Source organism: Thunnus thynnus, chromosome 3 (assembly GCF_963924715.1).
Source record: "Thunnus thynnus chromosome 3, fThuThy2.1, whole genome shotgun sequence".
Taxonomy (NCBI): domain Eukaryota; kingdom Metazoa; phylum Chordata; class Actinopteri; order Scombriformes; family Scombridae; genus Thunnus; species Thunnus thynnus.
In genome coordinates, this window is record NC_089519.1 from 1,885,872 (window position 1) to 1,909,777 (window position 23,906).

The following is a 23,906-nucleotide window of genomic DNA, read 5'->3' on the forward strand; positions in this document are numbered from 1 at the left end:
ATATCTGTACCATACAGTGTGATGTTATTATAAACTAATTAATAATACCACAAAGTGGTAATTAATCTGTACCATACTATTACAGTCCTGTAGTCATATTATACCATACTAAGAGGTCATTCATCATTGAGTACTGAGTCCCTACAGTAATATAAGAAATAATGTAAAAAATCCCCCTTAACTCTAGTGATTACACATTTTTCTTACTGTAATAATTCGTCCTGTTCATACTGACCATTAGAAGATTCCTTCATAATGCACTTACAATGTAAGTGATGGGGGACAAAATCCACAGTCCTCCTTCTGTGCAAAAATGTATTTAAAAGTTTATCTGAACCTAATATGAAGCTTCAGCATCCAAACTAGTCAAATCAAGTAGATATCTTTCAATGTTACAGTCTTTTTAGTGCCAAAGTTCCTCTTTTTGTTACTATACTTCCACAGCAGCTCAACAGGGAAACACTGTCAGAGGAAACACAAAGAGGGAATTTGATGCTGAAAAGACTGTAAATGTGACAGATATCCACTTGATATGACTAACTCAGACTGCTGAAGCCTCATATAAGCTTCAGATACACTTTTAAATGCATTTTTGCACAAAATGACTGTGTGGTCACACACAATCATGACTGTGTGTGGATTTTGGCCCTCATCACTTACACAGAAAACGCACTTGAAGGGGATCTTTTAATTGTCAGTGATTACAGCGGGGAAAACCTCTTTCAGTGTTCATTTAGGTATCTGGCTGTTGTTTTAAGACAAACTTGAAAAAATGTGAACCTATCCTTTAATATCTTTCAGCTATATTGTATGTTGCAGTTGTTGTTGTTTTTTTTCATTAAATACAATCAAATGGAGGATAATCAGCATGGAGGGCTGTACTACCAACTGTCTCATGTGAATGATACAGTTTGAGCCGCAGGATCATTCTTCATCATTCATGACGTGAGTGATTATGTTTCAGTTGCGGGATCATTCTTCTTCACTCTTGATATGAATGATACAGTTTCAGCTGTGGGATCGTCTTCTTGATCTGAATGCTGATAAACTCGATTTCCCGCAAAATCGGAGAAAGCGAGAGCGGGTTGTGTGTCATCTCCGGAGGCCGGCAGCCAATCACAGCGCTGCATTCTCTCAGCTCTGACGCTATTGGCTGATAACTGAGTAATGCTCTGTTGTTCAGTACAAATTGAAGGAAACCAACCCGACAATAAATTACAAGATAGGCAACATTAATTTGATCCAAAAATACTCAAACCATCTCTGATTCCAAACAATATTTGTGACAATTGAATGCGGGGAAACCTCAGGCGTACCGAGGTTTGTTTTCCAGTCAACCATGTTAGCATTGGTAGCTAACTAGCAGCGTCTCGTCGCCTCCTCTTCATCTTCATGGGTTTCTGCTGTTGAGTCTGCCAGGCTGGTGCTGGAGGCAGCGAGGCTGACAAATTAATGCCATCAGCCAGGGTGGGTTGCCTTTCTTTATGTCCAATATCTACCCCATGCCGACTCGGAGGTTTTCGTTTAGACTAGTTTGAGTAAATGGAAGAAGTACGCTGAAACACCAAGCTAGCATTGTGCTTTTAGCCGAGTTAGCTCGCCGGATTGCTAACGCGAGCATTTTTGCCTCCTGGCTACAAGCTAACTTGTGGTGCTGCCATGATTTTGGTGTGTGATAACATGTGCTGTTGTTTCTCTGGCAGAACTCAGGTCATATTATGAGTGGGGCGAGTTGCAAAGCTAACGGCGCCGTGTACCCTGCCTCATCAGCAATGATGAGCTCTGTAAAGAAGCCGAAGATGGAGCAGATTCAGGCCGACCATGAGCTGTTCCTACAGGCCTTTGAAAGTGAGATTTCCCCACTCGACACTTCGTAATTTAGCGTTTTTTTGTTTTCGTGATTAACTTTTCTCTTTAATGTTTTCATTTAGCATTTGGTGACCCGTTGAACTTCCCTCTGTCTTAATTTGTTTTTACTTTCTGCTTATGACAGGCCTCCTTTAGTTTAACTTGTTCTGATAAAGTGAGTCCCAGATAGTGTTTGGTAAAGTTTACGTGTATAATGATAGCTGTATTTAAGAGGAAATAATCACACTGCTATCAATTTAGGATATGTGTTTTGTTTATACAGCTTTGCTTTGGAAGGTGGATGTGTTTCCTAATCAACTACCACCTGTTAACAGTTCTTGTTTTGGCATGTTAGTCGTTTGACTTTATTTCTCAGGAAAAACCTGTTGAGAAATTGAATGACTCACTGCTACACTCACCAGTTTATTGGATACTCTTAGAATAAAAACTAATGCAGTATAGCATAGAGGCCCTGAGATAAACCCATAAAGAGTATAATCAGTTTTTACTAATCTGTTTTAGAAAGGTGTTGATTTATTATGGAAGCTGTAGTTTGAGGTGCTGTTTACAATGGATTGGGTTGTACAGAGAGGTTTCTAATATTTTGTCCACCCCATTAATATGAAATAGGATAGACTAAATATGAGAAACACATTTTAATGTAATAGAATACAAGCAGGCTTTTGTATTATACTGTATTTGTTCTTATCAAGGTGTACCTAATAAACTGACCAGTGAGTGTATTACGTATTACAGCAGACTGTCTCATAAAGAAGAGCAAGTACTCAGTAACATGTCTCTTTCAGCCCATGTTACAGATAGTAAGGGGTTGAAGTTTTATCTTTGCCAAGTTCTCTCTTATTTTTAAGCTTAAAGTAGCTTGTTGGAAGTCTCCTAAATTTTTGTTTTTTTGGTTTTGTTTTTTTTAATATCCAGAACCAACTCAGATATACAGATTTCTGCGCACAAGGAACTTGATTGCAGTAAGTTCATTGCTCTAATTAACTTTTCTTTTAGTCAATATATTGATTATCTTGCCCGCTAAAATCAAGTGATTAATGAATTCTTCTTTTCCTCCTTTCAGCCCATATTTTTGCACAGGACGCTCACCTTCATGTCTCACAGAAATGGTCGATCAAATGCCAGAAGGTAAAAATCTTGTTTTTTCATGTTTTCTTTTTAAAAAGATGATTCAATACTTGATATGTTTATAATGGCATTTATATGTTTGTGACAGTATTCCTGAATAAATTCTGAAGCTGTGAGACTTTATTCTTCCCAGGAAAACATTCAAAGTAGATGATATGTTGCAGACAGTGGAGAAGATGAAGGGAGAGCAGGATTCTCCAAGGTAACACTGAAAGACCAGCTGATCTGTTATATCTATTATAAGATTCATCGCTATTGCTGGGAAGTTTTCTTGTTCATTTCACCATACATATGATCAGCTGGAGCACTTGCATTTGAACTAATTTCACCTGTGCATTTTTCTTTTTTGCTTCTTTAGCTTGTCTTCACATCTACAACTAACTTTCACTGGGTTCTTCCATAAGGATGGTAAGCAGACTTCACTCTTTTACCGAGTACTTTTTATTTAGTCTTTTTTTAAAGGGAAACATTTAGCAAATATGCTGGAAAATGGCTCAGTGGACACTTCTCCGCTCCTCTTCAGCAGACACGCAGAAGACTTCAGTGTTATGGCTGCTAATAGAGCATCAGCCCAACAACTATTATAGAGAGATGATGACAAAAATCATGTGCGTTTCTCTTTGATGTTAACCAAGATTTAGTGATGGTTTTTTGTTTTTTCTTTCAAACTTTGATTTACTTGACACACTTTTGTTTTTTTTGTTTGTTTGTTTCCAAACAGAAAAGCCATCACAGAATTCAGAAAATGAACAAAATTCCGTGTCCTTAGAGGTGCTACTTGTCAAAGTCTGCCATAAAAAACGCAAGGTAAAGTAAAATACTACTGAGGCTGTGCACCACTTCAGCAGAACATTCATTTCATTCACTGTTCGTATCCCGTCATTTCTCTTTCAGGATGTCAGCTGCCCGATTAAGCAAGTGCCTACAGGTAAAAAGCAGGTGCCTTTGAATCCTGACAGTAACCAAACCAAGTCTGGCTCCTACCCTTCCTTACTGGTCTCCAGCAATGAGTTTGAGCCCAGCAACAGCCACATGGTGAAGTCCTATTCGCTCCTGTTCAGGGTGTCACGCACAGGGAGAAGGGATACAAACGGTCTGGTCAACGGAGAGGCCAACGAGAACATTGGTAGGAAACTCCTCGTAGTAGTATAATGATTTAACAGTGGTGGTGTATGTGGAGTATGGAGATGATAGCAGTCAGTTGCTCACTCTATGTGTGTACATGTATTTTTTTTTTTTTTGTGCATAGATGTAACAGATACTCCTAGTAGAAAGAAGAGAAGCTCGTCACATAGAGAGGAAGGAGACACCACAGAGACTTATGTTGCACAGATGACTGTCTTTGATAAGAATAGGTAAGTTATTGTGACTTTGGGGTTGTTAAAGCTTCCTCTGTTTGTTCCTTTTTTGACTCTACATGTGATCTGTCCTCTGTAGGAGATTGCAGCTGCTGGACGGGGAGTACGAGGTGTCGATGCAAGGGATGGAGGACAGCCCTGTGAGCAAGAAGAGAGCCACATGGGAAACCATTCTTGATGGGAAGGTAACTTTTACTTACCTTTTTTAACTTGATCTTGTTGTCCTCTTCATAACACTGCATCACTGACAAAGTCCTCTGAACGACCGTCCCACAGAGACTGCCACCATTTGAGACATTTTCTCAGGGACCCACATTGCAATTCACGCTGCGCTGGACAGGTGACGCCAGCGGGAAGTCCACTGCCCCTGTGGCCAAACCTCTCGCTACACGAAACTCAGACAGCTCCAGCCCCATGGAGACCCGGACCAGCAACCACCGAGCTGCCCTCATGAGTAAGTATGAACGCACCACGGGGCGGCTTGAAGTTTGTTTTAAGATGATGTAGAAATACACTGACGCAGCAGGGACCAGAGAGCATCCTCAAATGATTGACTATACATGTTAGTAAAGATGGGAGGGGACATTAACAGTTTATAATTCCGCCTTCTGCTTTATTGAAATGAGTGTAAAGGTGTTTATAGTGAGTAGCAAACAAGCGAAGCATGTCTCCAAGCAAAGCGGAATGGCTCGTGGGTTTTGGATTTTTCACCACCTGTGATATTTGTGTGGGATGATCTATTTGTAACCGAATCTGGCAGAAGGCGCTCTGAGTCATAACTGCTGAGTCCCTTTCAGACATGCACTTCACTTCATAAACGTGCTTCAAACACGTCGCTCTTTGAGTTTGTTTCTATAGACGTCCAGACGGCACTCTTCCTCGCTGGTTTTTTAAATTTTAAAGTATGTATGAATATCCAGCAGAATGCAGGCGTAGCACATGTCAATCAACCAGACATCCTGTCACTCTTAACTCAGGTGCTCCATATAGCCTGTACCATACATTTACTACCAGATTGACAACTTATTACTACTGCTGCTCACCCTCTCACTCAACCACACACATTACGTACTGCGCTATTCCTTAAAAGGAGTTACGCTACCGAGAGTTTCCCAGGCAATGACACAGAGGTTGACTCATGTTTCGGCCGCCTGGCCTCTACAATGATGGGGGGGGAAACACTGGAGAGGGAAAAGGGGGTTTTGTACCTCCTCTCATGTACCAAACGGCAAATAATGCACAAACAAGTAACAGAGACGTAAAGCCATTACTTTAACAGATAGATAATGTCACAGATTCCATGTCTGAAAGGGGCTTTAGCAACAGTCATATGTGCGCTGTCATTTCAAATCAGGATGTCATATCTACGTTTTTCTCAAATATATATATATGTTGAATGTATCAAATTCCCCAGAATATTTATTATTTGATGATTCTCCAAAAAAAAATTAACTTGTCCATCTGTTCCCGTCAGCAGTGAAAGAGTCAGTCAGCACAGACATTCAGACGAGGAAAGAGCAGGTCCTGTGTGAGCCGCGGCAGAAGCTACGTATATTTTATCAGGTACACCACACAACAGTGAAAGGAATTCAACTGGGCCTGGGACACTGGTTTACAAGAGTCTGGTGGTGAGGTTGCTGAAAAGCAAAGTGTCTGTGTGAGCTTATTTTGCTGTCATTGTTAAAAAAAAAATGTTGGATTTGCTGTTGAAACCTATGAAATGTTTGTACTGATTTATAATTGCTCACCAGCACTCTGATACAGTAAAAGGCTCCTAATAAAAGCTTTAATTGTGCACTATTCTGACCCTGTTGTCGGGGTACGTTTACACTAACTCTGAAATTATGCAACACTGTTTGAAGTACATCTGCTATAGGATGACCTTCTCTGATCGAGCTTGTAGTAACTAATGTAATCTGATAATCTTGACCAGTTCCTGTACAACAATAACACACGGCAGCAAACAGAAGCAAGAGATGATCTCCACTGTCCCTGGTGTACCCTGAACTGCAGCAAGCTCTACAGCCTGCTCAAACACCTCAAACTCTCCCACTCCCGCTTCATCTTCAACTATGTGGTAAGACAAGAATGAACACTGTATCAGAAGACAGACCTATCAGACCTTCTCTGCTTTTACAGAATAATATTTTTACTGCAGCATCTCACATATTTGTTTTGTTGTTTGTTTTATCTGCAGCCTCACCCCAAAGGAGCAAGGATAGACGTGTCCATTAACGAGTGCTACGATGGCTCGTATGTTGGCAATCCTCAGGACATCCACAGCCAACCGGGCTTCGCTTTCAGCCGTAACGGCCCAGTCAAGAGGACCGCAGTCACTCACATACTGGTCTGCAGGTAAACTCGTGACCTAAAAGCTTTGTTCATGTTCAAAGTCAATGCAAGTCAGACGCTATAATTAACTTATTTTAAATGACCACTTTAATTGGCTTTTCATGAACTCTGGTCTGAATTAGCTTTAATGAACTATAATTCACTTTTAATCAAGTCTTGATGAGCAGTGAGCTGGCTTTGAGGCACATGGTGAGAGGGTAACCCTAAACAGATCAGCTCTCTCAATCAGCTGGTTTCTCGTACTGGTGTAGAAAATAAATGAATGAAAATTTAAGATATTATTCCACATGCTGAGTTATTCATAATTAAAAAAATACGAGAATATACCGACAAACACAGACCAGTGTTAGTAACTGAACTATGTAACAAGTGAGAATGTACATTTGAAATTCCAGTGTACATGGTGTATATGCAGGATTTGTTTTCTTTCACCCCCCCCCCCCCCCCCCCCCCCTCCCTAGGCCCAAGAGGACCAAGCCAAGTCTGTCAGAGTTCCTGGAATCTGAGGACGGAGAATTGGAGCAGCAGAGGACCTACGTCAGCGGACACAACCGCCTGTACTTCCACAGTGACAGCTGCATGCCCCTGCGGCCCCAGGAGATGGATGAGGACAGCGAGGACGAGAGAGATCCAGAGTGGCTCAGAGAGAAGACCGCCACGGTGAGAGACCGTTGCCCTGACAGTGTCTTCAACTCTGCAGCCAGTCACTTGTCTTTAACAATTTACAACATGAAAAACTGAGACACTGTAATACTTATTTTGGTGTCGATTACCATGGCAACAAAAAGTCAATGTATTTGGGTCAGCCCCGTTGCCCATAAATAACCAGCATAAACCACTGCCAACACTGCACTCTTCCTCAGCTCGTTAAGGCAACATTTGTATCACTTCAGTATTGATTTCCTGAACCTGTTAGTGTTTCCTGCTGCAGAATCAAGTCTCTGTGTCTGTTGGTTTGTTTTTCACCATCATGGTGTACAGGAAAACGCTGCTGACATCATGACTGGTGGTGACCGGCCGCCCTTTTTAATAATTTAGTGGATGTATTTGAGGCTGTTTGAGCAGACTGTTTGTTTTACATACATCATTTGTCTTTTTACAGCAACTGGATGAATTTACAGATGTCAACGAGGGAGAGAAAGAAGTGATGAAGCTGTGGAACCTGCATGTCATGAAAAACGGGTACGTTGAATACGTCAGTACTGGAAAACAACAGACGAGCACTGAATCACACTTAGTGCAGCGTTCTATTACTTTTATTTCTCACAGGTTCTGATGGGTAACTTTCTGATATTCTGGAGAGAATTTTTTTGGAGTTTGCTGAGAAACTGGATTATTAAATATTCAAGTTCAAACATCTTTAAAACAAATCTGTGAGGTTAAGGTGTTAGATTTTCATCAGGGTTCCCACGCATCTTGGAAAACAGTTGAGCAATTTTCCAGTCATGGAAAACACATGGAAAAAGTAACAAATCCAGGAAAATAATTTCAACATTCTCCTATTTTCCTTTAGCTGAGAATAAACTATCAGGCTGTTCATCCTCCTCAAAATGGACAACACTGCCATCTGAAAGGGGCGAAGTTATGTTCAGGATCATATTAACGTTTGAATGGAAGTTTATGGACAAAAGTATTTTAAATAGGCTGTTTTTGGTTATGTTGTGTTTTTGATGGATGCTTAAATAAAGTGACACAAAGAACAGATGGATGTTGTTGTGCAGTATTGGAGTGATCGGAAGGGAAGGTAACTGTGTGTTATTTAGATTCAGAGTTTATGGGACAAACTCAAGCAGAGAAGCTTTTGTATTAAATCAAGAGAAACTACGTCAACACTTGATCCTAATGAGCTCTTGCAGGTCTCAGTGGATGTCCGTACGGTCATCTGGAAGTTCCTGAGGACATTCCAAGCAGACAAGAGCCAAGTGGACTCAGATGCGCCAAAGATTATCAATCTAGGAAGTTGTGGTTTGCATGTTGTGCTTGGAATTTCAAGGATTTCCTTAGAAATTCTGTGTCCATCGACGGGTGGAGGACTTAGCAGTTGCCGAGTAGGTAATGGAAGTGTTGCCAGCAGTGCAGGAGTACGTTCTGAAAAGTCAAAAGCCATCATCTGCATCCTACTGTACAGTACAAGAGGCCACTGATGACCCTCTTTTTCAGGCTAAGCTCCAGTTTTTTTGGATTTTTTTTGCTAGACAACTGAAGCCTTTTATGGAGACATTCCAGACAGATGCCCCAATGGTGCCTTTTTTAGCAAAAGAGCTCCAGTCCACCCTGAGAGGCCTGCTGTCACACTTTATCAAAAGAAAAGAACTGAAGGAGATAAAGACACCTGTCCAGAGTGGAGAAGGTGTCTGAAAAGCTGCTCAAGAAAGACTGTGTCTCCTTCCCTGCTGTGACATACAAGAAAATCATGGAGCGAAGTCCTCTTGTGTACCTGGCAGAGTGGCACATGAGCTTCCATGACAGAAGCTGAAAGTGCAATAGCAATATTTAAGAAACTCCTACAGGTTCTCCTCTAAGTGGGATAGTACGCTGCCTCCAAGTGTGATGAAGCAGCCTCATCGCATGTCAGTGCAAACCAAAGATCAGAGTTCTAAGATTTTGTTTACAGCTGCAGCCTTGATGCATTTCTTGAAGATTTGTCAGTGGCTGAACAGAGTATGTAGCACTATAATGAAATGTCTGATGGACAAGCTGCAGTAGAAAGAGGTTCTCTGTCAGAAAACCTGAGAGGACTCTTGCACTTGGTCCAGGATGCAGCAGCTGAGTAGGCATGATGAAGCCTGTAAAAGGATGGGAACCCTGTTCATGTCTCCTGTTTACATCTGTTTTATTGTTGCGACTCACTCACTCACACCAGGACTAACTACTTCTTCCCTCTTTGTTTTCTCTGCAGCTTCATAGCAGACAACCAGATGAATCAGGCCATCATGCTCTTCGTGGAGAACTGCGGCGCTCACGTCACCCGCCGCAACCTCTGCCGCAACTTCCTCCTGCATCTAGTGAGTATGCACGACTTCAACCTGGTGAGCACGGCCACCATCGACCGCGCCATGGCCCGTCTGCGACAGATCCAAGAGGAGCTGCCGGACACTGAAGAGGAGCACCAGGACCAGACTCTGGTAACGGCAGGAACCTGCAACGGCAACGCCGTCACCTCCAGTGGGGGAAAGCAGGGCAAGAGGACAAAAAGCGCCCTAACAGACTGATGTCGGCTGGACGGAAGGATGGATGGAACAATGATTGTCGTGTTATTATTATTTTAGTTCTGTTTTTGTTTTGTTTTTTCCTTCTTCAATGAACATTACCAACCCTTTGGTGCTTAGATAGGTGGGAGAACTGGTCAGCAGAGGATCTGACTTGAAGCAGACCAGTATACAAGGTAAAACAAGTTTTTTGGAACTTGAGAACTGAACCAAATATGAACAATATAAAAGTGAATCACCCACATCTACACAAACCAGGAATTTCAGGACTGGATGATGTAAGTTGAACCTACTTATATGCATTTTGTAGGAGCCACTGAAGTATCTTGTCTTTGGGTGAGAGTGAACAAACTGAGAAACCTTCGATGTGGTGCGACTGCCCTTTGGTATGTCTTTGTTATAGACAACGGTTATCACGACTACAGTTAAAACTGTAACCGGTAACATTGTCACTCTTGATTATTTGTACACATACACAATAACCTTGTTGAAAACTTATCATTTTAGCTGATTATTTTAGCACTTGGTGTTTGTATTTAGAAAACTTACCTTTTTTGAAATCAACTTTTTTTTTTTTTTTTTTTTTCTAAATCATGCTGCGCCAAATGTCAAAAGCAGCTTTTCCACAGTCATCAGTGGAGAATCTTTAGTGGGTTTGAATTCACTTTGGTGAATGATGTTTCATTTGAAGAGAACATTACAGTAAAAAAAATCTTCATTTTTTTTGGAGTATATAAAGCCTGTAAAAGCTTGTGTTAGGACCCCAAAACAGTTTGTGGGTTTTTTGCTGGTTGGTTGCCGTGACAATAGTGTTATTAGGCTGGGATCCTGGACATGAGAATAAATTGTAATTAGGGTCCAGGCTGAAAGTCATCACTCCTTCACCATTTTGGTCTGCATTGATAATACAGTAGCTCAAGGAAAGCCAGGGAAATCAACTTTTCTGAATATTATTTTTTTTTCCTAAGATTTACTAAGACAACCAGCAACACATCACCCCATGTATTGTGTAGAGTGTATAGCATTGAAGATATAAATGTCAACAGTTTTCTGATTGATGCGGGCACCTGTAGTTTCTTTTCACTTTTAAAGTTTTGAACACACACACGATGTTTAACATGTTATTTTTTTAACATGAGGTTCTGCGTATCAGCAGCTGATCCACAGAGATTTGTATACATTGTAATTGCATCGAAAAATGTTTAGTTGTGCCCCGTTTCTGAATCCAATAATTAACAGATTGCAATTCTTCTCTCAAAGCAATATGCTGTTTATTGGATGGTTGGTTTTCAGGCCCGACTCGGTTCGTCTGTCCTGTTTAGGTGCAGTTTATGCCAAAGGGGATATTTTCATCAGTCTCTTATTTCTATATATTTTTTAGTATGTTATTTTGTTCATTCCATGACAAGTTTTTAAAAGGCTGTAGTTGTGTTTTTGTAGCGTGGACATAAATTGGTGAACATCACCGCTCATTATTTCATCCGACTTCCCTCGTGGACAACCAAATTAACAATATATTTTTCTCCCTCCATTATTCATTGAGGGTTTCTGCTTTCATTTTGAAAAAGAAAAAAAAAAAGGGAGACTTAGTCACCATTATTGTTAAAACACCCTGTTAGAAATTGTGAACTGTACACTCTGGCTAAGGGGGTTTTTATATTTAAAGAAATAAAACACATTTGTCCTTTATTACTTGCTGTAATGTTTAAAGGATTTTGAGCTGAATGGAGACGCCTTCATCTATATCACGGTCTTTCTCTGCCGAGTCAATCCAGACAGGATGTCCTGCAGAGTCGGACCTCTACTAACAGACAAAAGGATCTATTTTTTTGTAATGTGATACCTTGAAGAAAAAGTTATTATATTCAGTGTTTCTACTGTTCAGGTTTTCATCTACTAAGTTTATTGCGAGATGAGATGCGTGAGGATGTTGGTGGTTTACCACCTCAGCTAAAGCATTTCCTGGGAAAAAAAAAACCCTGCCACTTATATAATAAACCTGTCTGAACTATACGATTCCCTCCAGGCTAAAAGCTACTTTTCTAAATTATACATTTAATTCATGCAACAAAAAGTTCACATTCAGCAGCAGAGCTGTTTGTTCTCGATGGAAAAGTCGGTTCCAGTTTGTGATTTTTAAAATGTCAAAGACGATCAGATCAGTGACCTGCGTCACGAGGCATGAAATGAATTTGATAAATATGTTTAGTAAATAATTATATTGAGTCTTAGTATCATTTTTCCTATTAAAGTGTAAAATGAAACATGAAGGTGCAGCATCAGTGGTTGATAATCAGTCCTAATGAGCTTCCTGAACTCAAGATCAATGATGTTTTTATAATGAATGTCCATATAAGGCATCTAATGATTGTTTTCATTGCTGATTAATCTGATTATTTTATCAGTTCAGAGGTTAGTCTGTGCAATGTCATAAAAATAGTGAAAACATGCTTATCAAACTTCCCAGACATTCATCATAAATATGGACCGTATCCAGCTCCATCTCTCCTCATAATACTGTGAAAGCTCCTTTCAAAAATCTCTCATATCTTCTCTGCTGCTGCATCTGCATATTTTCTCTCAGTCGTGTGTTGATGTTCACTCTCAGTGACTAGTTTTTAATATATTGCAGCAATCTGCTTTGTTTTAGTTTAGCAGATTTACTCACATACCAAATGTTTTTGGTCAAAGAAGAACACTGCACTAATATCAGGTTAAGAGGGTAATAATTATTTAATGCTAAAATTATGCAAATTATCAATTCATATCAATCAGAATTTCATTATAGCTTGTCAAAGAATTTAAAAAGAAATATAAGATCATTTGATGTATACACTATTTTTAGTCATTTTTAGTTATTCTATTACACAGCGGTGTTCACTTTCCTTGTTAGTCCCATATTTCCTTATATTTTGTAAAGGCAAGTCTGCTCACACTCACTGTAGATATGATGTCATCATGTTTATCAATCCCTTCACTTTTTTATTATTCACTTATTCACATTTTTTCAGTGTAAGTGTTTGTTTACTGTCCATGTATTTCTTGCTCTGTACACTCATCCTGCTGGTTTCACTGTCTTGTTGAGTAATTACGCTCCTGCAGAGATACTGGTAAGTGTCTAAAAGTATATAAAAGTATAAAAGAAAAGAAAATATCTTCAAATGACACCCACTCATGTTTGCATATGTTCAGAAGCATCTTTCAGTCCGATGTTTTAACGTCGGTCTTTTTTTGCAAAAATCTGCACCGACAAAAAAGTGTGGGAGCATCTGTAGGAGAGCATTAGCATCTGTATGAAACAGACGATCTTTGGCAACATCAAAATCTCGCGCACCTTTTAGACGTCACTACAGAGCAGTTGGGCTGATTTCGACGTAAACAGCGACATGTAGAAGAGTTCAGGAGTTTTATGTATTTACATGTAGCTTTTACTCTTTCATACTTTAGTGAGTTTCCCTAAAATAAGCCGGTAGTTTCGGTCACGTAAGAGAATTGTCCAAAAGTTTTCGTCGCACAAATTGACGTTTCCACCGCTTACAAAACGACAGGCGACGCATAATCACACCCAAGCGCCAAATCCAAAATGCCACCGGACAACCTTTGAATATTTAATCCTTTTGAGATGCTAAACAAACTCAAACGAACCAAAACAAGTAAGAATGCTTCGTTTACGAGTAAAAACCCTCCGCGAGCCACCGAGGTGATAACGTTAGTGTTATCAGAGGATGAAACATCACCGGAAAGAGATTCAGTCTTACTGGCTGCAATAGATTCAAAAGCTTCAAATGCTGCTGCAGGAGGCATCTCGTCCAGTAAAGCTCAACCCCTGCAGGAGAAGAGGAGGACGTGTTGCGCGAAAGACGTTAAGATCGCTCCCATTTTCTTACGAACAACACAGCAGGGGAAGAGGAAAAGGAGCAGCGATGGTGGACTTGATCGACCCGTAGAGGAGCTGCAGAAATCAGTGCATCCTCCTCAAAGTGATGACTCACAACTGGTGAAAAGTCAGCTATCAACACCTGCAGGATCTCACCTGACGGAGAGAAAGGGATCCTGCAGAGGACAGTTGTCATCCTCAGCTGTCCTCAGCTGTCTGGAGGAAATTCAAACATCTAACCCGGCATTTCCGGTCCAGAGAGTGTTTGACACTCTTCAGGAGAAAGATCTGGGATCCTCAGGTGAGATTGAGCAACAGTCTGCTATTAGTCAGACTATTTATCAAACCCATTAATTTATAGAGTCCAGATTATAATTGAACCTTATCATCCTTCTGTTGTCGTAAATACCTTTCTTCACTTTCCAAAGCAGTAAAGTCTTCATATTCAAGACAGAGCTGGTTTCAAGGGAAGAGGAAATGTGGAAATGAAAGCTCTCAGGTGTCCAAGCGTCTGAGGTCTAGTCTCACTACAAAGGACACCACTGGTACGAGTCATCGCCTCCTGCCAGCGCACGGTGTCCAGGGAAGTGCCGACGTCTCGGTGAAGCAGCAGCCCAGAAGCAGCAGGCTGAGCCGCACGCACAGACTGAAGCAGCAACGTGAGAACGTAGGCCTGGTGAACAACTGTGAGACAAACTCGGAATCAGACAGCCAGTCACTTATCACCTGTGACATTCTCCAAAGAGGTAAAGCTTCTCATTAAATAACACATTTTATGTACTTTTAATAACATGAAATAGAACATTTTCCTTTTTGGTGTAGATTCCAGTTTCGAGGATGTGCTCTGGACAGACAAGTACAGTCCTCAGTGTTCAAGTGAAGTCATTGGCAACTCTGCTTCAGTGAAGAAATTGCACAGGTGAGTTTTATATGATTAGATACCACCATCATGGAAATCAGGGTGAGCAATAAGATTTCTGCTTTTTTTTTTTTCTCTGTAATTCAGTTGGTTGAAGAAATGGAAACTAAGAGCTGACTGTGACGAGAGGAGGAAAAAGGAGGAAAGAAAACAGGAAGAAAACAGCAGTGGTATGAGCTACAGTAGCTTTTCCTCCCATATCTCCACTCAGGGTCAAAAACTGAATGAGCCTGCACATCTCTGGGTCGTCACATGACTAGAATTCAATTTAAAATGAGCCAGGACTTCACAGAATTTGCTATGTGTGAGATTTTGTCTTGAAATAAGGAACCGCTGTCCTCTCCTGCAGACTCGTGGGACTGTGGAGACTTCCAGGGTGAGGCTGTTACCGAGGGCGACAGAGTGGAGCCGCTGTGTAACACCATGTTGATTACGGGACCTTCAGGTGTGGGCAAGACCGCCTCAGTGTATGCCTGCGCTCAGGAGCTTGGCTTCAAGGTCGGAATCAAACTGGAGCGATATAATTAAATTAATGGCTTTGGGTCATTTTTGACGTAAAAATGCTTAAATTCTCTGGTTCCAGCTTCTTAAATGTGAATATTTCCTGGTTTCTGATTATCTGGAGTGTTGGTCAGGACAAAAGAAGACATTTGAGGATGCATCTTAGGCTTTGGGGAATGGTGTCAATCAATTAATCAATAAAATAATTAACAGATAATGAAAATAATTAGTTAGTTGCAGCCCTAATTTGAATCAATGCTGCCAAAAGCTGTTAATAAGCTTCCATATTTATATCTTTAAATCTGACCATGCCGAATGTGAAGGGTGTGTCATCATTTCCACCAAACTGTGATTCTTGTGAGGGTGAAAAACCTCAGTATTAAGACTAGCATCAGACCATACGCCATCTGATCATGCATGTAAATATTATCCTTTTTAAATGATATGAACTCAAAGGTATTCGAGGTGAACTGCTCGTCACAGCGCAGTGGCCGCCACGTTCTGTCCCAGCTGAAGGAAGCAACCCAGTCACACCTGGTGGAGACGTCAGGGAGAGACCCTCTGAAACCAGCTTACTTCAACAACTACAACACCAAAAGCTGCTCAACTAACTCTGAAAATGTACCTGGTAAGACACGATAAAGACCAGGCCTTCAGTTAAAATTCAAATACTCAAACAAAATCTCAGTCAGTCTGAGATTTACGTTCTCGTCTTTTACAGGAAAATCTGCGGCTCCCAAAAATGTCATTTCCAGCTCAAAGAAGAGACCAGCACAGAAATTTGGCCGCAAAAGAAAAGCTAATCCAGCCGCAGTCACTTTGGCAAACTACTTTAAGATGAAAGCCAAAGCGGATCATTTACACTTTGGTGGCCTGTCGCCGCCGCCCGAGAAGCCAGACATCAAGAAGCTTAACAACTCATCACCAGGCTGGGATCAAACGGCGCCACAGAACAAACAGTCGACCACATCACTCATTCTGTTTGAAGAGGTAAACCATTTGGCAACACCGCACTTCAAAACCTGTAATTACATTAAACCATGTTCGGTCTGGGGGTTGATCGTTTGCAACTGTTGGCTCTCGCAGGTTGATGTCGTATTTGAAGACGACGTCGGTTTCCTCGCAGCCATCAAGACGTTCATGACGACCACAAAAAGGCCGGTCGTTCTGACCACCAACGGTAAATGAACCCACTGTGTATTTTAGAATAGAAAAGATCTGAAGACGAGCAGTGATGCAAAACAAATGTCGTCTTTTAGATCCCTCATTCAGAGAGAGATTCAGCTACAGCTTGGAAGAAATCATTTTCAAGACGCCGTCCGCAGTGAGTCAAACTTTGACCTCTCCGTCCGTGTACAGCTTCAGTGTTGAACTGTATGCTGTAGACTTTCTGAGCCAAAACATTATCTCAACACATCCAACAAGAGCTTATATAAAACTGTCATAAACTCTTCAACTCTGTCCCCAGATGAACGTCTGCAGCTACCTGCAGCTGGTGTGTTTGGCTGAGAACGTGAGACTGAAGTTGGACGACGTTCTCGGCCTCCTCACGCTGACCCGAGGTGACGTCAGGCGCTGCCTCCTCCAGCTGCAGCTCTGGGTGAACGGTGGCGGAGGACGGGCATCTCAAAGTAAAGAACATACTTGTTTACATTGAATAGATTGTGAACAAATCCCAGTTTTATAGAGTCAGAAAATCCCTTGAATACTTGTATGATTTTTTACATATTTTCTAGACTCAAATGTTGAAGGGGGGGTCGGTTTAGACTCCCAGCTTCCCCCAGGAGACGCAGGCTGTACTTCCAGCATGCTGGGTCTCCACCCTGCGACCCAAAACCATCTGCTGAACCTCCTACAGGTAAGTATTGATAATATCTTCACTACTGTACGTACATTTCATAAGCCTGTCATTAATTTCTGGCTTTGATTCTTCATCATAAGTCCTGGACCGACCCAGACATGAACAAGCTCCTGCAGCTCCTTGCTGAGAGCTGGAGGAGAAACGTGCCTCTGCTCTACTGCAACCAGGAGCTGCTCCTACCCATCAGGGCCGAGGGAACTCCGGTCCATTACCTGGACAAGGTGACCTCTTCTGGGCAGCAGAGCCAGCTGGATGGAAATAATCCAAAGGCAACAGCAGCAAACAGCGACTCAGTTAGGAATATATCCAGGCTGAGCAGAAGGAAATATACTTCAGCAGCATTTGACGCCACATCATCTTCCAATTTAACACAAAAACCTCAAAGGGCCTCATTAACTTTCAAAGCGACTCATTTAAGAGCCCAGAGTTCTGATGACAAGACTGAACCAAACGCAGACAAAGTAGCGACTGACTGTTTGGATGCTCTGACCGACTTCTTTGACCTCATGTCATACCTCAACGCCACAAAACCAGCTGCAGAACCGCTTATTTCAGGCTCATGCCGACCAGAGTTTGTCTGGACAGGAGCAGAGATGAAGGACAGCTTGTTGGATGAAATGAGAGAGGAGGAGGAGGAGGAGGAGGAGGGCCGGAGTTGTTGCCAGGAGAGGTGGTTAGATATTCAGGCTGCTGTTGAGGGTTTGGGGTTTCGCAGATGCTGGAGGCGAGTGTCTGAATCGTGGACTGAAGCCCAGAAATGCAGACAGGAACTGGGAGGCACGAGGTGGGGGAAGCTGGTGGAGACGCTGACACTTCCTGTTTCTGCCGATAGAGAGAGCCTCGGCTATAGTTTTCAACCTCTCTGCGCACCAAGGTCAGTCTGTTCACACTTTCAACTTCTGAATACGTGTTGAGATTGTTTTGATGTCTGGCGTTTGGTTTCAGTCGTCACGTCCAGCATTTCATGTACAAGGTTCTCAGTTATTCAGACATCGACTTTAATTACATTTAACGTTTTGCCAATATCAGACAAAACTGAGGCCTCGATTTTTTTTAGTTGCGATCCTGTTAAGAAATGAATGCTGTCTGCGTATCTCAATCATTTTTTGGAATCTTTCAAAGAAACACAAGGCCCACAGGAACCTTGGATAAATTGATTTGATATTATTCAGCCTAAACACCCTTAAAATTACCTTTTTAAAACGTCTCAGTTCTTTCACCACATATAACACCCATGCCTGTACCTACAGCGTGTTCCAAAGGAGGTACGAGATGAACAGGATGGTGCTTGGCAGTCGGTCCTTCAGCCTACTGGGGAACAGACAGGCTGTCAGTGTCGACTACATGCCAGTCTTCCGCTCCATCTGTCGCTCCCAGAGACCTCCGCGAGGAGACGAGCCAGTCAGGTGAGCCAGACACAATAACAGAAGCAGTCTTTAGAACGATGGTGACGTTCTTAATAATGAAATTCAGTTTACGTCTATTATAATTAACCCCGTCACATCCAGGTAGTCAGTTATCTTTAGTTTTAGTTGGATCCAAGCCAACTCATTTTATCAGTGAAGTCTTCCACTTGAATCATTGTATTGTATTGTAATGTATCATTTGTACTTCAGGTGTGTGAACTACCTCAGCAGCATGCAGCTGGGCCTCTCAAAGTCAACGTTGCGACTCCTGGCAGAAGATTTCTGATAGAGACATCACGTCTCCTCTACCTCACCTCGCTCCTGTTACTGTGCATTTATTTCATTTATCAAAATACTGTAAAAATGAATTTAATGCAGTTGAGATGAGAAGTCCATGTTTTATTTACACATAAGTGCAACCATGAAAACTAAATAAAAATCTCTATTTTTGTAAGTTATTCATCATTTTTTGGAGTCTGCAAAGTACTTTCAGTGTTCAGGTATTGCTGTAGGTTTCTAGTGAGATCAATGTGTTTTTTCATTGTTATAAATAAAAAAAAAGTTAGTGAATAATCCATGAAATCCTGAGACAGCAGCAGCTTTACAATCGTCCAAATCAATGATCCAAGACAGACAGCAGGAATAACAAAACACTGTAGCAACTGTCGTCAGCGGCATCAAAGTATTCAACGTAACAGTAAGAATATCTGATGCTTAAAATATACCATCAACTGCCACTAAACCCGGTAAACAGATGTGGAGTGTGGTTTCCTGAAAGGGCTCAGAATGCTTATGTTCATCTTTAGTGGATGTTAGCGCATCACGGCTAACTGGAAGATTCACTGAGCAGCTCGTAGAAAGCCACGGCCTGCAGCAGAGCATCGCAGAGTTCCTCTCCTCCTCTTCTGCTGCCCATTTGGAAGGAATTCCTGTACTTCACCAGCAGGTCCGGGGGGAAGTTTATCCGAGGAAACTTCTGTGTCACCGACTCTGTCATCAGCTGTCGCACCGTCTGAGCGCCGCTGGTCCGCGACTCACCCACCATCAGTCCAAAGTGACGTCCCACAGCGGTACGCATCATGTTCAGAACTCTGCAAAGGAAGAATAAAGTCATTTCAGGAAGTAGGTGCAAAGAAACAAACAGGGCACACTTGCTTGTTTATTTGCTATTTTGGTGGCTTTTCTAGTTGAAAACAGACATTAAATCCTCTTTTACCCACCGGGGAGGAATATTGGACTCTGGCGGGCAGTTTCTTGGCTCCAGCAGAGCGAACAACATGGCCTCCACAGTTCTCATGTGGGCCATGACGGGGAACAGAGCCGTATTCTGGGCTGAGATGGACGACTTCTCTATTATGTAGAAGTCAGCAGAAGGGAGGAGTGACACGACCGCCGAGACCTGTTGACAGGAGAATATATTTCAGTCCGTGCCGTTGTATATGGATTTAAATGACTGAGCGTTTCTCTACAAATAGAGTATTTACTCACATCATTCAAGTAAGCAGAGGCCATGTATGTGCCCTTCAAGAAATTAGGACAGTCGAGCTGCTGCCAGTCCAGCACTGCCATCCCGCGGTCCACATGTGCCCAGGCGATTTTATTTGTGCCACATGCCAGTGACACTATGGTGTTAGCATCCTGAGTGAACAAACACAGAATTATAACAAGCGGTCATAGTCAAATATCTGGCTTTCTCTTTCTACATTTCACATTAAGATCATATTCATCAGACTGATTCAGTGAGCCCTGTATAGAAGGATCTGCATTTATTATGTTTTTCCCTTTAATTAGTCACGTGTCTGTATATCCTAAATGTTAAAGGAAAAGTTCACAATTTTTCAAGTCTGTCGTAAGACAACATTCAGGTGTCCGAATGAACATTGAAACAGGTTTTGCTCTGATCATTCCTCCTGTTAGTACTGGCTATTAAATATAAGAGATGAGGGACAAAATCCACAGTCCTCGTTTTGTTCTAAAATGTATTTAAAGTGTATCTAAAGCTAATATGATGCATCAGAGCAGTCTGACGTAGTTAAATCAAGTGGATATCTTCCAAAGTTGTTTTTTGTTTTGGAATATATTTCCTTATTTTTATTTCCTGGGACAGTGTTGAGCTGCGGTGGAAGGATGGTAACAAAAACTGAGAATTTGGCTCCACAAAGGTGAAAGATATCCAGTTGATTTGACTGATTTGGACGCTGAAGCTTCATATTAGCTTCAGATAAACTCTTAAATACATTTTTGCACAGAAGGAGGACTGTTGTCTCCCATCACTTCCAGTGAAAGGGTACTGGTGAAGGGTCTTTCAATGGCCAGTATGAACAGGAGGAATGATTAGAGCAAGAAAAACACGTGTCAATGTTTATTTGGGCAGACAGGCATGAAAATTGTGAATTTGTCCTTTAACAGGTTTGTAGGGGGCCTCTCAGAAAATGTGGTGAAAGTGAGCCTTGACCCTCACCTCCAACCAGGACCTATCAATCTCTGGCCTGATAAACTTGGCCAGCTGAATCCTCACTTTCTTCTGCTTCTTCACCGGGTTGAGGATGGAGTTGAAGACCACCACGGCGCTTTTGTGCTTCAGCAGCGGGACATTCACCACGCTTTCCAGCGTTTTAAAGGGTCCGTTTTTAGTCCTGTACTCCACAATGTTGAGAGACTTGCGGCCTCTCAGGAGCTTGACGCCGGCCAGTTCTGCAGGTGTCGCGTTGTTAAGCAGCTGCAGGATGGCGACCCGCTGCTCGGGGGTGTAGCAGGCGTCCAGGGACACGCTGCTGTCCTCTTTGCACGGCTCGGAGGAAGACGAGATGGTGGCGTTCAGGGTTTCAAAGCCCGCCACGGGAACTCGGCTCCTCCAGCAACATGTGCACTGGAGATACCGCAGCTCCAGCTCAGGGGGGGAGCCGTGCTGAGGGCGCCGAAATAAGCCGGACTGCCCCGCATACTGACCTGCGGGGGAAAACACAAGAGAGGCGGCTGACTCATCGAATAAGCATTAAGAGTATTTGTCTTGACTCTTCACAACACGAGTGTCGAAGCCCAGAATTACTATGAACTTGTCAACTGGATAAAATAAAGAAAGAGCTCTGAAACTGATACAACTGTGGAGATATTGACGTGAGTTGACATTTCCAACGAGCCGAGTTAAATTAGCTGAAAATTCACATCATGCAAAGAAATGGTGAGTAAAAGGAAAAACATTTGACCACAGCTACTCGCCTCTCTGAGCAACCGACGATATAAATCGCCTGGCGACCCACATCGTCAAAAGTCCCAGTAAATAATCGACAATATTGGCTATAACATCGTGCAGGTGAGTTGAACAACTTGTTCTGTCCTTTGGTTGTTGTCCGACGCTTTTCAATCCACCGGTGTAGCACAACAACACGTCCTCCGTTGGTTCCGCTTTCTTCTTCTTTGTATTTACGGCTGAAACGTAAAGCAGCATTACGTGTCGTACTGTCACCTGCTGTATGGGAGTTTTACTGTTTACTGCATCGCTACAGAGCTGCTTTCAGGTCAGTAACAAAGATTTAAGAAATGACATTTGACCACATATCTGACAAAGAGTCTATTTTTTAAAAAATAATTTGAATAATGCATATTTATATTTATTTATTCAGTTAAAGGTTTAATTTCTCAATGTGAGGATCTAATTGAGTTTTCAAAGCCCTTGTTCACACTGCCAGAAATAAAATTCTAGTAAGGAAATATTTAAATATTTTTCTGGCTGAAAAGTGGCCAAGTATGAATATATTGAGTCTAAATATACTGCAATCAGGCTATAAAGTGTCCACCATGTGTAAGTTGTTAATGGTAGAGTGTAAACTTCCCTCAGGTTGCCAAACGCCTCCTTTTGCTTATTGTTTTAATTCTATACATTTCACTGTATTAAGAACATAGTGTCTGATGAAAAACAACTACAGCGTGGAGCCTTGTGTGAAGCAGAATTTATCCCAAAGTTACACAGTTACGTTCAGATACATTATCATTAGCTATAGAAACAGGTTTACTGGTCTCTCTCTGAGATTTAGAGGAAACTGGCGACTCTTTTTTCTGGATGAATGATTATAAGAAACTTGAGTGAGTGTTTAAGGAAGGGAACTTTTTGTGTGGCTGATTAATAGAGCTCGGTGGCACAAAAGACAAAAATTCTTTGTTTGCAATGTAGTGTTTGATTAATGTGTCAACACTGCACCACCTGCCCAGAGCCAAACACACAAGAAGTAATGACTAACTTTAGCTGTAGGTCTGCTGAATGTGTAGAACTTTAGTAGGAGGCCTTTTTGTTTGTTTGTTTTGCTAATAGGACGTTTTTACAGCAGACACACTTGCCATGGGTAAGGTAAGGTGATTTTTTTTTTTTTTTCAGTTCACCTGTCCCCTGACGGCCAAAACACGTTTCTGCACACAAAAAAGGAACCTAGATGAGACAAAAAAGGGAGAAACCCCTGAGCAAATATCAAGGGAGTGGCAGTGATAGAGTTACATCTTGTGTATTTCCACTTCATATTTAAATTACATGATGGGCGTTGTCCCTTTCTGAGCAATTCTTGTTTCTTGGCCAAATGAAAATGATATATTCTATTAAACACTTGCCACTAGCGTGTATTTGTATCAAAGTAAATCACTTGCTGGTCAGAATTCATATAGATTGTAATGATTTGGTTTGAACTTCACATATTTCAATAGGTCTAAAAATAAGACTTAACACAATGTACTAGAAAGCTGTTACAGGTTACAATGCTTCAATACATTTATTTATACATTTTAGTTTCTTTATTAAAGATATATACATATATACATAACAAGTTTTTGTTCTGTTTACCTTGCATTGTATTTATATGCAAAATATGCTTCAATAAACAAAACTTTATTTCAGATATATCCGCCCATATCCATATCCACTCAAGCCAAACCCACAGTTTTCTATGAGCCATATACAAGTCCATCACTCTGAAATGGTGACGTCTCTTTCACTTCCTTTCTCTGTTATTTCTGGACCTCTGCGTTTGTGTGCAGAACAATAAACTTCATGATGCTGTGCTGGTAAGAGGAAATGCTCGGCCACAACGGTGTAACTGGGCAGGGAGAAGAAATGATGTTTTTCACCTGCTATAGAGCAAAGTAGATCTGTACCTTACAGTGAGATTCAACATGGAGTTAAATCCTAGTAGCTCTTTTCGTTTGGACTCAACTGTCAATCTGACAGAAGTAATACTACCTTCACTTATGGCCAATCTGGAGAGAAACAACAAAATCCTGCTCGATTTGGTGCGACAGCCAGGTAACAACATGTGTGCTGACTGCGGAGCTCCTGGTGAGTAGACAAATATTCACGACCACAATCTATTCATTTTAATAAAGACATGAGCATTGACTGACTTATTTCCAACCATGAATAAGTTCTCAATGACCATGATCAT

At 41.6% G+C, this 23,906-nt stretch overlaps 4 protein-coding genes across 7 annotated transcripts in view; 3 read left to right on the plus strand and 1 right to left on the minus strand.

Moving 5' to 3' along the window:
• Positions 1 to 1,143: 1,143 nt before the first annotated feature.
• suz12b (SUZ12 polycomb repressive complex 2 subunit b) lies at positions 1,144 to 11,605 on the plus strand. 2 transcript variants are annotated; one of them, XM_067579896.1, is made up of 17 exons: positions 1,144 to 1,467; positions 1,704 to 1,848; positions 2,785 to 2,831; positions 2,933 to 2,997; positions 3,131 to 3,199; positions 3,356 to 3,405; positions 3,719 to 3,804; positions 3,892 to 4,123; positions 4,247 to 4,352; positions 4,435 to 4,540; positions 4,632 to 4,809; positions 5,830 to 5,918; positions 6,289 to 6,432; positions 6,553 to 6,710; positions 7,169 to 7,367; positions 7,810 to 7,889; positions 9,607 to 11,605. In XM_067579896.1, exons 1-17 carry the CDS (start codon positions 1,453 to 1,455, stop codon positions 9,917 to 9,919), a joined length of 2,082 nt encoding a protein of 693 aa, XP_067435997.1. In that variant the 5' UTR covers positions 1,144 to 1,452; the 3' UTR covers positions 9,920 to 11,605. The 2 variants fall into 2 exon arrangements, with proteins under 2 accessions (XP_067435997.1, XP_067436008.1); XM_067579907.1 differs by having other exon boundaries at positions 5,833 to 5,918.
• A 1,643-nt stretch (positions 11,606 to 13,248) lies between these two features.
• On the plus strand, positions 13,249 to 18,934 carry atad5b (ATPase family AAA domain containing 5b). 2 transcript variants are annotated; one of them, XM_067579921.1, is made up of 14 exons: positions 13,249 to 14,094; positions 14,222 to 14,539; positions 14,616 to 14,712; positions 14,800 to 14,882; positions 15,062 to 15,210; positions 15,670 to 15,841; positions 15,935 to 16,203; positions 16,300 to 16,393; positions 16,473 to 16,537; positions 16,682 to 16,844; positions 16,950 to 17,071; positions 17,155 to 17,948; positions 18,325 to 18,480; positions 18,691 to 18,934. In XM_067579921.1, exons 1-14 carry the CDS (start codon positions 13,539 to 13,541, stop codon positions 18,764 to 18,766), a joined length of 3,114 nt encoding a protein of 1,037 aa, XP_067436022.1. In that variant the 5' UTR covers positions 13,249 to 13,538; the 3' UTR covers positions 18,767 to 18,934. The 2 variants fall into 2 exon arrangements, with proteins under 2 accessions (XP_067436022.1, XP_067436031.1); XM_067579930.1 differs by having other exon boundaries at positions 14,225 to 14,539.
• Positions 18,859 to 21,848, minus strand: tefm (transcription elongation factor, mitochondrial). The gene is made up of 5 exons (XM_067579938.1): positions 21,700 to 21,848; positions 20,942 to 21,429; positions 19,969 to 20,118; positions 19,701 to 19,879; positions 18,859 to 19,571 (listed from the first exon to the last, which is right to left on the minus strand). The coding sequence occupies exons 1-5, from the start codon at positions 21,740 to 21,742 to the stop codon at positions 19,307 to 19,309; spliced, it is 1,125 nt and encodes a 374-aa protein (XP_067436039.1). The 5' UTR covers positions 21,743 to 21,848; the 3' UTR covers positions 18,859 to 19,306.
• A 143-nt stretch (positions 21,849 to 21,991) lies between these two features.
• LOC137174563 (arf-GAP with dual PH domain-containing protein 2-like) overlaps positions 21,992 to 23,906 on the plus strand; it is a 6,515-nt gene continuing 4,600 nt past the window's right edge. Inside the window, exon 1 of one of the 2 annotated variants that reach the window (XM_067579957.1) lies at positions 21,992 to 23,800. In XM_067579957.1, coding sequence (XP_067436058.1) covers positions 23,638 to 23,800 — 163 coding nt within the window. In that variant the 5' untranslated portion in view covers positions 21,992 to 23,637. The remainder of the gene's footprint in view (positions 23,801 to 23,906) is intronic. The other variant, XM_067579950.1, reaches the window with a different exon arrangement.